Source organism: Macaca fascicularis, chromosome 13, assembly GCF_037993035.2.
Source record: "Macaca fascicularis isolate 582-1 chromosome 13, T2T-MFA8v1.1".
NCBI classification, from domain to species: Eukaryota; Metazoa; Chordata; class Mammalia; order Primates; family Cercopithecidae; genus Macaca; species Macaca fascicularis.
The window spans coordinates 59,692,333-59,706,777 of record NC_088387.1 but is presented as its reverse complement, the minus strand read 5'-3'; the positions used below and the strand labels follow the sequence as shown (position 1 = coordinate 59,706,777).

Below are 14,445 nucleotides of genomic sequence, written 5' to 3'. Positions count from 1 at the left end.
GGAGTACAGTGATACAATCTCGGCTCACTGCAGCCTGGATCTTCTGGGTTCAAGCAGCCCTCCCACCTCAGCATCCTGGGTAGCTGGGACCACAGGTGCATGCCACTATGCCCAGCTAATTTTTTTTTAAAATGTGGACTTGGGGTCTTGCTGTGTTGCCCAGGTTGGTCTCGAACTCCCGGGCTCAAGCATTCCTCTCACCTTGGCTTCCTAAAATGTTGGGATTACAGGCGTGAGCCATGGCGCCCAGCCCATAGCTTCTGATTACTAGAACAGTAGGACAATAGGAAAATGGGTGCCTCTGAAAACACGATGGTTTTGCATGGAAGTTAAAACAAAAACAAAAACAAAAAAAACAGCCTCTTAGCCAAGAAACTAAGGTCTTGAGAAATTGGCTTCCCCAGGGTCATGGAGAAAGTCCACGTGAGTCACTGTCTGTTTTCACAGCTTGGTAATCTTTCCCATGTTCCAGTGCAGTGTGTAGAAGAAACCAGAACTAGAAGGCCTGGGCGCAAGCCCTGACTCCATCACTTACTGGCTGGGAACCTGGGACTCTCAAAGCCTCATTTGTTCTCATTTTCTTTTAGGAGAGAGATGAATGGAGGCTGCATTTTGCCCAGAGTGTAACCTGTAGAGTCACTAATGTTACTTAGGATAGTACACTGCCTCCCACATCTGATTGTTGACTCGTAGTTTTGTGGGTTAAAATGTATAAATATAGAGCTTTTAAAAAATTACCTCTAAGAGGATTAACCATGGAAAACAAGCCCCAAATCTCTTCAGTTCCTGCAATCATAACCCTGTGCAGCAGCATTTGCTTCCGTGATTGTGTGATGCTTGAAAACTCGCACTCTGGAGGTATCATTGCCTGGGTTTGAGTCCCGGCTCTACCATTTACCAGCTGTATGACGGACAAGTTCAGTTACCTGTCCACCCTCGCAGTGTCCCCCACCCCATACCTCAGCGAAATAAGTAGTGGGAGTTTAGAGTATCTGCCTCAAAGGACTGCTGGTGCCTGGGACATATTTGTTAAGGCAGGTGTATTTATGTTTCACTATTTTCATGTAGGAACCCTTAGGAGGTGGCACAGGCACAAGGGAAGGTGTGCAGGTAATAGGGATAGGTGTTGTGACAGAGCCTCTATGCAGCACTGCGGGGGTCGAATACAGCAATGCTGGCACAGGCCGGGGTGGGCTGTGGAACAGGGAACCCCGCATGGGGCTGTGTGCCGTGTCCCAATCCCCAGCGTGCGGAAGAGGCTGCTTACAGGGCAGACAGTTGGGCAGCGGTAAAGGATGTGAAAACACTCTCTCATCCCACCACCCTGAATAAACCCACTTTGTTTTTGTGTGGTATTTTATCTAGGTTGTCACATAGTTTCGGCATCATGTCTGTACTGTTCTGTAAGCCATTTTTCAGCTAAGGTTTTCTGTTATACTGTCTTTCTAAATATTTTCATTTCATTAAACAAAGCCAACTGAAGTTTGAAAACTGTTCCGTCCCTGTTGGGGACAAGGTAAAAAGCTAAGTTCGCTTTGTGTTTGTATATGGGGTTTTCTCTTATTTCTGTTACAATAAAAAGTCTATGTTTCACAGCAAGAGTTTATAACATCTTCCCCCAGCTTTGGGGTAAGTTTTCTTAAATTCTTCTTACGCAATGTAACTTCCTGCTGAAGAAAGACATTGGAATTGGGTTTTCTGTCTGCGATGGGAATATTTAGTCAGATATTTAGAGAGCTTTTTCCCACAGATATTTTTATGGGGGTCACTGCTTTATCTTCCCTTCCATGAACTTGGCTTTTTTCTAAGAGCCTACTAGAAGCCGAGTTCTCATGCAAGACACTGTGCTCAGGTCACAAGTGCACGATGACATTTAACCTTGATGGAAATGTGCAGTTGAGAATCTTGTGTTTTCCACCTTCTTCTTCAGATTGGCTTGAAAGAAATACCCTTTAGCAAGTAATGGGAAGAGTTGCCTCAAATTGAGCCTTTGGGAATCTTAAGTCTTTTACAAGAAAGGCTGATCTGTTTCCTGACGGGGGACTGGGAGCTCGTAGGTGCCCCCATTTCCCTTTCTTTGGAGCCTCTTCGTAACTATCAGTTTTCCATGATCCCATGCCATAGTCAGCCTGTGGGACTTCACTGCTGACCTGGACCAGGTAACTAGAATGTGGTTGAGCCTCATAGAAAAAAATGAGAGATCCAGACAGTCCTGGATTGGGATCCAGAAGGTGGTCTTGTCTAAGCCTTGTCACTGAACTCTTCCATAATATTCAGGCAAATCATCAGTCCCCTCTGAGCTTCCATTTTCTCCTGGTAAAGTGGTATGCCGTCTGCTTCCCTTAGGGGGTGAGAATGAGAAATGAGCAGGAAAATGGCCTGCGGGCTGGAGGCCTTGAGCACTTAAATGAAAGGTGAGAGTCGTGTTCCCGGGAAGGCCATTGATTAGTCCCTGTGTCTTGAGCCAAGATGATATGAGAACTGTACCTTGGCATGGCCTTGACTGAGGAAATAAAAGGCTGAATTGTAGCAGGTGAAATTGGAAATCTCGCCAGGGATCAGCAAGCTTATTCCTCAAAGCATCCTCAAAAGAATGGTGTTTTCCGTGATAGAGGCTTCACGTGTCTGTGGTTGGATTCCAGTTATTCATGGCCTCCCCTATAATCTAGATGTATAAACTTGTTAAATTACCTGGAGTCACTTTTACATATTATTCACCCTGTATCTTTCCTAGGAGAATTAGCTCTGGAAGTTCACAACCCCCTATGTAAAGTACTGTGCTTCCCTTTTTTCTTCCCTAAGCTGTCCTCTTTTACTCTAGAAATTTTGGTAAAGGTCTATCAATGTTTTAAATCCCTTTACTGAGTTAAATTTTTCCGGGTATTTAGCTGTTCATAGTATGTGCTGTTTTTTCCTGAGAAATCTTGCTCTGTCGCCCAGGCTAGAGTGCAGTGGCATGATCTCGCCTCACCGCAACCTCAGCCTCCCGAGTAGCTTGGACTACAGGAGTACACCAGCATGCCCAGCTCCTTTTTTGTATTTTTAGTAGAGGCAGGGTTTTGCTATGTTGGCCAGGCTAGTCTCAAACTCCTGGCCTCAAGTGATCTGCCCACCTCGGCCTACCAAAGCGAAGTGCTGGGTTTACAGGTGTGAGTCACTGTGCCTGGCCCCTTTGCAAATCTTTCTCTTTATTGTAGTTTTTCACCATCACACATTTCCTGCTGCCCTCCTTCCAGCCTAGGAAGGGCCTGAGACCTAGAGACAGCAGTACTGGGTCAAGGGCTCACTTTAGCATTAGGAGAATTGTCCCAAGTTAGAACCTTTTCTTTTTGAGAAGTATTTGAGAAGTAACTGGAGTTATCACTGAAATCTCCAGAGGCATGAGGTTAGGTTTTTCAAGAATAGTTTCGGGGGCAGGGGACCAGGAAGTGGGTGCCGCTGATTGGCTGCAGATGCAATCAAGGCCATGTGCTGAGTCTGTGGGGGTCGGGGGAGTCAGGAGTCTCTAGTCTGGGTGGGGTAAGTCTGCAAAACATCTCAAAAGACCAATCTGAGGTTCTATAATAGTGGTGTTAACTACAGGAGCACTTGGGGAAGTCAAAGATCCTGTGGCCTCTGGCCGCATGACTCCTGAGCAGTAAGGGATTATAAAAACTGTGCTTACATTTTAGCAGAATTCAGGTCCCTCTCAATCCTAATCTTGTGACCTTTCATTAGCCTCAGCCCCCTGAACAAAGAAGGGATCAGTTTTATGGAGGGACTGTTACCATCTGTGCTTCCAAGTTAAACCGTAAACTAAATTTCTCCCATGGTTAGCTTGGCCTATGCCCAGGAATGAGGGGAGACAGCCAGCCTGTGAGTGTAGACGCAAGATATGGAGTCAGCCATGCTAGATTTCTCACTATCCATAATCTTTGCAAAGGTAGTTTCAGCAGTAGTAAATACAAGCAACCAGATTAAGATCTGCTAGACAGATCTTTAGAGACACACAATAGCTTGTGAATTCCTTGTTGATCTCATCTGGGCTCTCTAATACGTTTTACAGCATTCTCAGCATGACAGATATTCTTCTACTTTAGTACTGTTTGTTAGAATCCAGTGAACCTAAAAATCTTCTTTTAAAAAGCAAATACTAGATTAAAATAGTCACAAAACTTTCTTCTAGAAGTTGGAGAAGTGTAGCTACCTTTTGGCATGGTACAGTCTTGGAATCTGTTTGCCTTGGCTGGTATTCCAGTCTGCCCTTCTCTAAATGTGTACCTCCTCAGGTATAAAATGGGAATGAGTAATAGTACCTAAGGATAAATTCCCCGTTGAATTAACCTGATAAGAAAATCCTCAGCTCTTTATAGAACATTGCCATTCCAGTTTTTTGGGCTGTCTTTTAATGTCACCTTGGCTTAAATGTTTTCTTATATAGGCCATCCGTGTCAATAGTGTTAAAACCTTGGATATCCCCAGCAAACCATCTCATTACTCATTCTTTATTCTTCCATTGCCCACAGCCTGAAATCCTTTGATATTTCACTAAAAGAGCATTTATATTTCCCTTTTTCTTTTTGCTACAAACAATAGATATCTTAAGTATACACTTTAGGTTTTGACAAATGTATACATCCATGGAGCCTTCGTCAGAATCAAGACCTACATGGTACATTTCTGTACCCCAGGAAGTTCCCTCCTATCCTTCTCCAAGCCCACCACCTCCATCACTTTCAGATTTCTAGAACCTAAATTCATTTTGGCTGTTCTTGAAGTTAATATAAATAAAAATTTGGTTCTGGCCTTCATTCACAATGTAATGTTGTAATGTTTCATTCACTATAGTTTCCCTTTCTGTTGCCGAGGGATATACCGTTGTATGCAGATGCCACAGTTTGCATTGGTTCTGTTGATGATACTTGGGCTGTTGCCAGTTTTTGGCTATTGGGATAAAGCTGTCCTGCATCCGCTTTCATTTTCTCTCTCTGAGATGCTCTGTGGTTCCGTGTCTCCTGCTTCCTAGCCCTGCAACCCTGGGCAAGTGTCTTAATCTCTCTGCTTGGGTTTCCTCATCTGTAAAATGGTAGGTTGGAAAATAACTCAGGGTTGGGACTAGCATTAAAAAAAGAGAGAGAAGGTCAGACACGCCTATAATCCCAGCACTTTGGGAGGCTGAAGTGGGAGGATCACCTGAGGTCAGGAGTTTGAGCCTAACCTGAGCAACGTAACCAGTCCCTGTTTCTACATTTTAAAAACTTGAAGTTTTTCAAATAAAATAGAACTTGAGAGTGAATGACACGGAACTGCACACAGTGCATCATACATGTAAATAGTTTTGTGTGTGTATGTGTATACTAAACTGTAAAATGTATTTGTTATGACTTAGGCAAATCAGTTTGCCAAGCACTGTATGTGCCTTTGTAAGCAAGGAAGTTGAACTCTCCTGAGGTTGTGTAGTAACAGGTATCTCTAGCTTCAGCATGTCTACAGCAATCACTTTCATAGTGCTTGCTGTGAGCCCAGGTACTATGTTAAAAGCTTTCCATATAACAACATATACTACTCACAACCATCCTTTGAATTGGACTTGATTCCCATTTTATATATGGAGAAGCAGAAACATGGACTATCCCACTTGCCCATGGTCACAAAGCTGGAAAGGAAGGGCCAAGATTTGAACCTAGGCAGTGCAAGTGTAGAGTCTTTGCTATAAACTACTATTCCTGGGGAGACAAGTAAAATAAATTGTATGTGCAAATGCATATTGATAGTTAATTGATGCAATACTCCACCCCTTTGTTCCAGATATGAGAAATGAGTGTTGGACGTCGAAGAATAAAGTTGTTGGGTATCCTAATGATGGCAAATGTCTTCATTTATTTGATTATGGAAGTCTCCAAAAGCAGTAGCCAAGAAAAAGATGGAAAAGGGGAAGTAATAATACCCAAAGAGAAGTTCTGGAAGATATCTACCCCTCCTGAGGCATACTGGAACCGAGAGCAAGAGAAGCTGAACCGGCAGTACAACCCCATCCTGAGCATGCTAGCCAACCAGACGGGGGAGGCGGGCAGGCTCTCCAATATAAGCCATCTGAACTATTGTGAACCTGACCTGAGGGTCACATCAGTGGTTACAGGTTTTAATAACCTGCCGGACAGATTTAAAGACTTTCTGCTGTATCTGAGATGCCGCAATTATTCACTGCTTATAGATCAGCCGGATAAGTGTGCAAAGAAACCCTTCTTGTTGCTGGCGATTAAGTCCCTCACTCCACATTTTGCCAGAAGGCAAGCAATTCGGGAATCCTGGGGCCAAGAAAGCAACACGGGGAACCAAACCGTGGTGCGAGTCTTCCTGCTGGGCCAGACACCCCCAGAGGACAACCACCCCGACCTTTCAGATATGCTGAAATTTGAGAGTGACAAGCACCAAGACATTCTTATGTGGAATTACAGAGACACTTTCTTCAACTTGTCTCTGAAGGAAGTGCTGTTTCTCAGGTGGGTAAGTACTTCCTGCCCAGACACTGAGTTTGTTTTCAAGGGCGATGATGATGTTTTTGTGAACACCCATCACATCCTGAATTACTTGAATAGTTTATCCAAGAGCAAAGCCAAAGATCTGTTTATAGGTGATGTGATCCACAATGCTGGACCTCATCGGGATAAGAAGCTGAAGTACTACATCCCTGAAGTTGTTTACTCTGGCCTCTACCCACCCTATGCAGGGGGCGGGGGGTTCCTCTACTCCGGCCATCTGGCCCTGAGGCTGTACCATATCACTGACCAGGTCCATCTCTACCCCATCGATGACGTGTATACTGGAATGTGCCTTCAGAAACTCGGCCTCGTTCCAGAGAAACACAAAGGCTTCAGGACATTTGATATCGAGGAGAAAAACAAAAATAATATCTGCTCCTATGTAGATCTGATGTTAGTACATAGTAGAAAACCTCAAGAGATGATTGATATTTGGTCTCAGTTGCAGAGTGCTCATTTAAAATGCTAAAATAGATACAAACTCAATTTTGCATAGAAAGGTGTATTTTGAATAGTTTCCATGTTGTGTTCTCACATTAGAGTAATTTCTATATTAAACCATGAAAATTGCCTTTACGAGTGAGATCCATTTGAGGGGCCTCTAAACCCTTCAATGTGGTACTCACGTGAAGAGGGAAAGCGGAAGATGGTCATTTTTTTACAGATAATATGGCAGGATGATTGGTTCTGATCTTACCAGCTAGTGGTCATTTTTGAAAAAGTTGTACCCTCTTATCTGAAATCATGTTTCTGGAATTTGACCATTTTAAGTTATTTTGCTTGCCCTCTTCTATAATATTCCTACTTCCCATAATAATGACTGATTTATTCGTAATTCAGGTGTTTATAAACATATTGGCTACAAAGACTTTGTTAAACGTGATCCGGTGATTTTCGTGAAATGGAATTATGTTTATTTTTATGGGATTTGGGTAAATTTTAAATTGTCCAGAAAACTGAACTTTCAGTTATCAATTGTGGAATTCAGTTTTTCAATTGTGGAAATTTCCTGCTACCCCAACAGTATTTTTGTGTGTTAATTAATTTTGCAAAATAAGAATCATTGTGTGACACTCATCTAATTTATCTTGTTGTGATCTTATGGTCATAATAAGGAGAAAGAGGGTTTAATTTTTCTTGTATTTGGTTTGCTGGGTGGTACCATAGTCTAATTTTAGTATTTGAAAATGAGTATGATTCCTTAATGGCCAGCTGAAGATTGAATTGCCCCTAACAACCGTATTGTGTTAGTGAATTTTCAATGTGGACCAGGAAAGCATATGTAACTTCTGAACTTGAGTGAAAAGATTGAAGTTGCAGACTTCTGCATAGATGGTTTGTCAATTTAAAACTCCAGAATTTATTATTGCCATATTTCCACATGCTGCTTATACAAGATTATTATTCTGAGTAGTAATTGCTTCCCTGTCTATGTAGAAGTGCCTGTTTTTATTTATTGTTCAGATCAAAGACCAAAACATTTTCTTAAATATATTTTATGTAATATTTTATTTGTATACAGTGTTGTTGATGAAATATTTAACTAGAGCATGATATTTTAAATGTTAAGATATAACATGTTAAATAAAACTGTTATTTTTGAATTTTAAAACTTGTTTTTTTGGGGGTATGAACTACTAGAGTTTAAAATTCTGCCAAACTATTATATGTACTATTGTGTATCATACTTTCTTGAAATATTTTTGTTTATAGAATTGAAGGTTCTTTATCAGATGGGATACTGGGGACTATAAACAATGGAAATAAAGCCACTGTATTTTTAATTGTTTGTGTAATGTGTAATCTATAATCCTTTTGTTTCCCATATTTGAAAACATTTTCCCTGAAAGAGGCCAGTTTCCCCCCAAAAACCATTACAGTGGTGTTGAACTATCGCTGTCTCCCAGTGCGTCATCCATCTTTGCATTTAAAATCCCCAAAGTGCTTTCCCGTTTAAAGTCTTTAAAGAAAAGTGAGAATATTTATTTATGCTTCCCTTTTCAGTGAGTATAAGTAATTTAATTAGGGAGTGGTGTGGCATTGTAAATATTGTGTTATCCTAAGCCATTTCTATTTTGGAGTTTGTAGCCACAAAGATGAAATACAGAGGCAGCCTTGACTACTCGATTTCCTTTCATAGACCCATGTCGAGAAGACACTACTAACGTCCAGTGGGAAACGAGTAGACGATTGATGAAGCTCAAAAAACAGAAGGGTTAGTGTTATAAGAGCAAACTGTCTTCTCCTGTTTGGAATATGGAAGCCATTTCTGAGCAAGTATGAGGACACAGGTACTTGATTTGAGATTGAAGACTATTTTCAGCCTGGTCTTCCTGAAGGTTTCCTGGGGCCTGCATCTGCCTTCTACTCCTGTGGCTGCTAGCACACACCTCCCAGACGGCCACATTGCCACATTATGGTTAGAGAAGAGTAAAGAAGTAAAGAAGCTTGGCCGGGCGCGGTGGCTCATGCCTGTAATCCCAGCACTTTGGGAGGCCGAGACGGGCGGATCACGAGGTCAGGAGATCGAGACCATCCTGGCTAACACGGTGAAACCCCGTCTCTACTAAAAAATACAAAAAACTAGCCGGGCGAGGTGGCGGGCGCCTATAGTCCCAGCTACTCGGGAGGCTGAGGCAGGAGAATGGCGTGAACCCGGGAGGCGGAGCTTGCAGTGAGCGGAGATCCGGCCACTGCACTCCAGCCTGGGCGACAGAGCGAGACTCCGTCTCAAAAAAAAAAAAAAAAAAGAAGCTCTGAGAACAGGTAATTGGATCACATTTGCATTTGTCCATATAACCTGACCACGCATTCTCAGGTAATAGGTTCCTCCTCTCAGAGGAATTTCAATTTTTTTATTGTTAGGGATTCCCCTTCCCTGAGGTTTCAAGTCTCTTGTAGAGAAAGAAGAGATGGAGCAGGTTTTTGAATGAGGTGTGGAAGGCCACTGGGGGGCCTTTTCTGAGCCTTCAGTCCACGTGTGTGCTGTTATTTGAATATGAGTTCTTGGTGCTGATGACATTTGGATGAGATGATCTCTGGCCTTTCATTTGGTAGAAGTTCTTGTGCAATGGCTGCCCCAGCCCACCACCTGGTCATTGCTGCCCTGTGACATGGACCTCATGGACTTTTCAGCAGAGCACATTAGGTTTTAGAGCGTTACACATGCTTGGGCTCCGTTATGGCGCTGACCCTTAAATCCAGGAAGGCCTCTCTTGGTGCCCACAATATGGGTTCTCACCTGATCCCCCATCTCACGGGTGGAACTGCTATAAGTCTAACTTCTTCTTTGAGAACTGCTTAACAATTTAGGCCTCAAGGGAAACTGGCATTTTGGGCCCTTTTCTTGGCTATTCCCAAGTCATGTTGATTTTGGGTTTGAAGGTCAAGAAGGCTGAAAGAGCATTGCCAGGGTTTGGACTATTCATGAACCCAAGCAGGTCTTAAGAAAAGGATGCAAGAGACAAGAATGGCTCATTCCCATTCCTGATCCTGGTTATACCTATCTCCTTTCTTGAGATGGTCAAGAGAGGCCGGAAAGAAGAACAGGAAGTTGTGGGAGTGGCTTTGTTACACTTGGAAGTTGAGTCAAGAATTAAAGACACCCAAAGTGGGCCGTCTCCTATTTGTCAACTCCTGACTGGTGGTGATGCGGAATATTTGATGTCCTGGGTCATCTTGACTTTCTCAGATGCAAAAAGGGTGACTTTACTAATGCAAAGGATGGGAAGCTGAGATGAAGCCTTCACTTGGGTCAAAAGTTTAACTTCCCCATGATTTGCAAGATGGAGTGAAAATTCTTGTTTCTTGCCTAGAACAGGAAAATACATACTTTACATGCTGGGCTATTGAGGCTATGAAGTTAGATTTTCCTTAACATAAATCCAATTGCTAGAAACATTTGCCAAATAAGATTTCTTGAACTGAACTTCATTTGCATTAATATGAAAAATTGAAATATTGCGACTCATGAAGGTCTGAAAGTAATACACTAAAAAAAAAAGTTTTGCCTTTAATATCATATCTTGAAAGGTAGAGGCCAAGGATGAAGGACTTTTGTCTTTAAAGAGCCCTAAAAAAGCTTGTTTGCTCACATGATATGAATTACCATATTGGTTATAAATGTGCAACTTTCTATATACTACTAAAAGCACTGCCAATATGATTTTTATCAGTTGTGCCTCAATTACAGAGATACTAAAATGTGACATCTTAATTAAATATTACATCATAGAATAATTGAAATACAGCATGAGCCTTTATGTATTTTTTTTTTTCCTTTTTTTTGAGACGGAGTCTTGCTCTGTCGGCCAGACTGGAGTGCAGTGGTGCAATCTTGGCTCACTGCAAGCTCCGCCTCCTGGGTTCACGCCATTCTCCTGCCTCAGCCTCCTGAGTAGCTGGGATTACAGGCGCCCGCCACCATTCCCAGCTAATAGTAGAGACGGGGTTTCACCGTGTTAGCCAGGATGGTCTTGATCTCCTGACCTCATGATCCGCCCACCTTGGCCTCCCAAAATGCTGGGATTACAGGCGTGAGCCGCCGTGCCCAGCCTGTCTTTATGTATTTTTTTAAGCCCTTAAATTGAAAGATGGAGTCCTGTTCAGGTACATTTCCTGCTTCTGTCCCTTTGACCTGTATTTATGAATTCTCATCCCAAGCAACCCTGGTGGCTTTTAAGCTTTGCCAGTTGCTTTCTTCTTGGCTGTTCATGGTGAAAGGGGATATATTAACTGCACTGAAGCAGCGAGAGTAGTTTTAATTTGATTGTAATCCAAGGGCTTATTTCTAAGTCAAGGGCCTGGCAGTTGAACAAAGGTGTTTCCAGCTTCCCGACAGCTGCCCCACGTGGGATTGAAGGGTGGGCCTCTGATGCTCCTCAGGCAATAAGCCACATGGAGAACTTGTATTGTAAGTGCTAGTAAGAGCTCACCTCACTGCCTTGGAAACCTACCATCCGAAGCCTACCATCCTGTGACTCGCCCTTTCCCAGCCTGTCTTCAACTCACATCCTCTCTTCCTGCTCATCACCTCAGCCCTTCCTGAAGTTGGCTTTCCTAGCTCTTCTACTGGGCACCAACTTCCACCACCTCTTAAAAAAAAAATCTCAAGTACAAAATAAACATCATCCTATCCTTGGTTTGGGTTTTTCCAGAAAACAAACTTTAAGACAGGGATTCTAGTGCGGGTAGATTTTTTTGGGGGAAGTGCAGGTACAAAGTTCGGCAGGAAGTGGCCCTTGGAAAGGCAGCAGATGAGGAGTGTGAAGCCACTGCCACCGTGGGATTGGAGCTCAACCCCACAGGGAATCTGGAGGACGGTGCAGAATACGTGCCTCAGAATGCGCCTCTCTGAGGCTTGAAGGAGCTGAACTCCTTTTTTTTTTGAGATGGAGTCTCACTCTGTCGCCCAGGCTGGAGTGGGCACAATTAGTGGCACGATCTCAGCTCACTGCAACCTCTGTCTCCCAGGATGAAGCAATTCTCCTGCCTCAGCCTCCCGAATAGCTGGGACTACAGGCGCCCATCACTGCGCCCAGCTAGTTTTTGTATTTTTAATAGAGATGGAGTTTTGCCATGTTGACCAGGCTGATCTTGAACTCCTGACTTCAGGTTCTCCACCCACCTCGCCCTCAGCAAAGTGCTGGGATTACAGGCATGAGTCATCACACCCGGCCTGAACTATTTTATTTTTTATTTATTTATTTTTTTTTTGAGATGGAGTCTCGCTCTGTTGCCCAGGCTAGAGTGCAGTGGTGCAATCCCAGCTCACTGCAAACTCTGCCTCCTGGGTTCAAGTGCTTCTCCTGGCTCAGCCTCCCAAGTAGCTGAGATTACAGGCACGTGTCACCCGTCTGGCTAATTTTTGTATTTTCAGTAGAGACGGAGTTTCATCATGTTGGCCAGGCTGGTTTTGAACTCCTGACCTCCAGTCATCTGCCCGCCTTGGCCTCCCAAAGTGCTGGGATCACAGGCAAGAGCCACCGTGTCTGGCCTTAGTAGATTGTAGAATTCTACTGCAACCATCACTCCACTCTACTACAAAGCCAATTTGGTTTTAAGTCATGATTCTACCTGCCCTCTAGAAATTTTTTATTTTGGTCATCTTTTTTTCTGTACAAAATTTCCTAAACAGTTTGTTCTGTGATTGCCTCTCTTTCCATAGGAGCCTGTTCTTCATGGATGTAAGGACTGTTTATAAGAAAATGAATTAGAGTTGTGTTTTTTTTTTTTGTTTTGTTTTGTTTTAACAATTCTTAGTTATCTCAGGGATTAGGTGAGTTGTTGTTCACCCTAATTCTTCTAATTCTTATGGAGAAGAACAAATTCTAAGTGATGCTTGGTCCTTTAATGAAGGGCTGAACTGATTTGTAGAAGTTCCTAGGAGGTGTTTCTTTTTCTGGACTGTTAACCCACAAGGCCACTTCCTACATTGGAAGGCTGGGTGAGGGTCACTGTGGCTTCCTTTCAGGCACTGAGCAGGTGGGGGGCAGGTAGACTTGACCCCAAATGTTTGAGCTGCCTTTCTTCCCTTTGCTTCGGGTCTGTTTCGCGGTGTTCTACTCAGCTGCTTCAACCTGAACCCTGTACCTCCCCCGCAGTTTAGGGAACATTCCTTAGCAGGTAAGCATCTGAGCTCATGCTCACTTAACCTGTGTGTTTGCATGTGCGCATGTGCGTGTGCATATGAGTTCTAGGAGGAAGAGCTGGTGAAGCCAGCCCCTCCGTTAGTCACCCCTTCTGCCTCCTCCAAGCTGGGAGCCTTTCCAGGGAAGCCTTCCTATAACCCACATCCCACGCAGCCTTCTCCCCGTCATGTGCTGGGCTGCGGTTTCCTTTTCCAGTTTGGCCATTAATACGATGCCGGATGTTTCCCATCTTTCACAAAATGAATTATTTCTCTTGGTGGTATTGTCTTCACTGCCAGTGCTGCCTTGGGCTTCTTTATTATATCCTTTGTTATTTAGGGAAAGAGACAAACATTTTTGACCATCCACTATTCTGACCTGGGAGCCCCCAGCATTTTAAATGTATTTTTAATTTAATTTAATTTTTTGTTTTGAGACAAAGTCTCACTTTATTGCCCAGGCTGGTGTGCAATGGTGCCATCTAGGCTCACTGCAACGTCCGCCTCCTGGGTTTAAGTGATCCTTGTGCCTCAGTCTCCCGAGTAGCTGGGACCACAGGTGTGCGCCACCACACCATGCCTGGCTAATTTTTTTTTTTTTTTTGGTATTTTTAGTAGAGATGGGGTTTCGCTATGTTGGCCAGGCTGGTCTCGAACTCCTGGCCTCCAGTGATCCACCTGCCTTGGCTTGCCAAAGTGCTGGGATTACAGATATGAGCCACCGTGTCTGGCCTATTTATAATTTTTAAAGATAGGGTCTCTGTCACCCAGGCTGGAGTGCGGTGATGCAATCCTAGCTCACTGCAGCCTCAACCTCCTGAGCTCAAGTGACCCTCCCGTCTCAGTCTCCTGAGTAGCTGGGACTCCAGGCGCGCACCCCCATGCTTGACTCCCCAGCATTTTTTCCTGTCTTCCCTGACCTGAGGCCTTTACCACATTGATCTCCACACCTGGAAATTCTCCTTCCTGCTGTGGATATGGCATCCATTGCCCAGGTTCTGGAATTTCTGCCTGAAAGCTTCCTTTGGCTGCTAAGTGCTGGGCCTGAGCCTCCCACACTGCCCCCACAGCCTCTGCCTGGGCTCCTTCCTTGGCCTCCCCGCTCAGTCCTCAGGGTTATCTCTGTGGGCGCTCTCCCCGAAATATTTCCGCCTCTCGTTCCTTTCTGAGTCAAGCCCACTCTTGAGTCTAGCTCCGTGAAGGGGCTGTTGGCCGTTCATACCAAGAGAACCCTTCCAGGTTTACTCCTCGCTCACCCATTCCCAGCGTCGGTGCCCTCGCCCTTCTCTTTCACTG

General features: G+C 43.9%; 1 protein-coding gene across 4 annotated transcripts in view; it reads left to right on the top strand.

Annotated features, from left to right (window-relative positions):
- B3GNT2 (UDP-GlcNAc:betaGal beta-1,3-N-acetylglucosaminyltransferase 2) overlaps window positions 1–8,305 on the top strand; it is a 37,738-nt gene extending 29,433 nt beyond the window's left edge. For all 4 annotated transcript variants that reach the window (XM_065527548.2, XM_005575770.4, XM_065527549.1 and 1 more), the window contains one exon: window positions 5,788–8,305. In XM_065527548.2, coding sequence (XP_065383620.1) covers window positions 5,797–6,990 — 1,194 coding nt within the window. In that variant the 5' untranslated portion in view covers window positions 5,788–5,796 and the 3' untranslated portion in view covers window positions 6,991–8,305. The remainder of the gene's footprint in view (window positions 1–5,787) is intronic.
- Window positions 8,306–14,445: the final 6,140 nt, after the last annotated feature.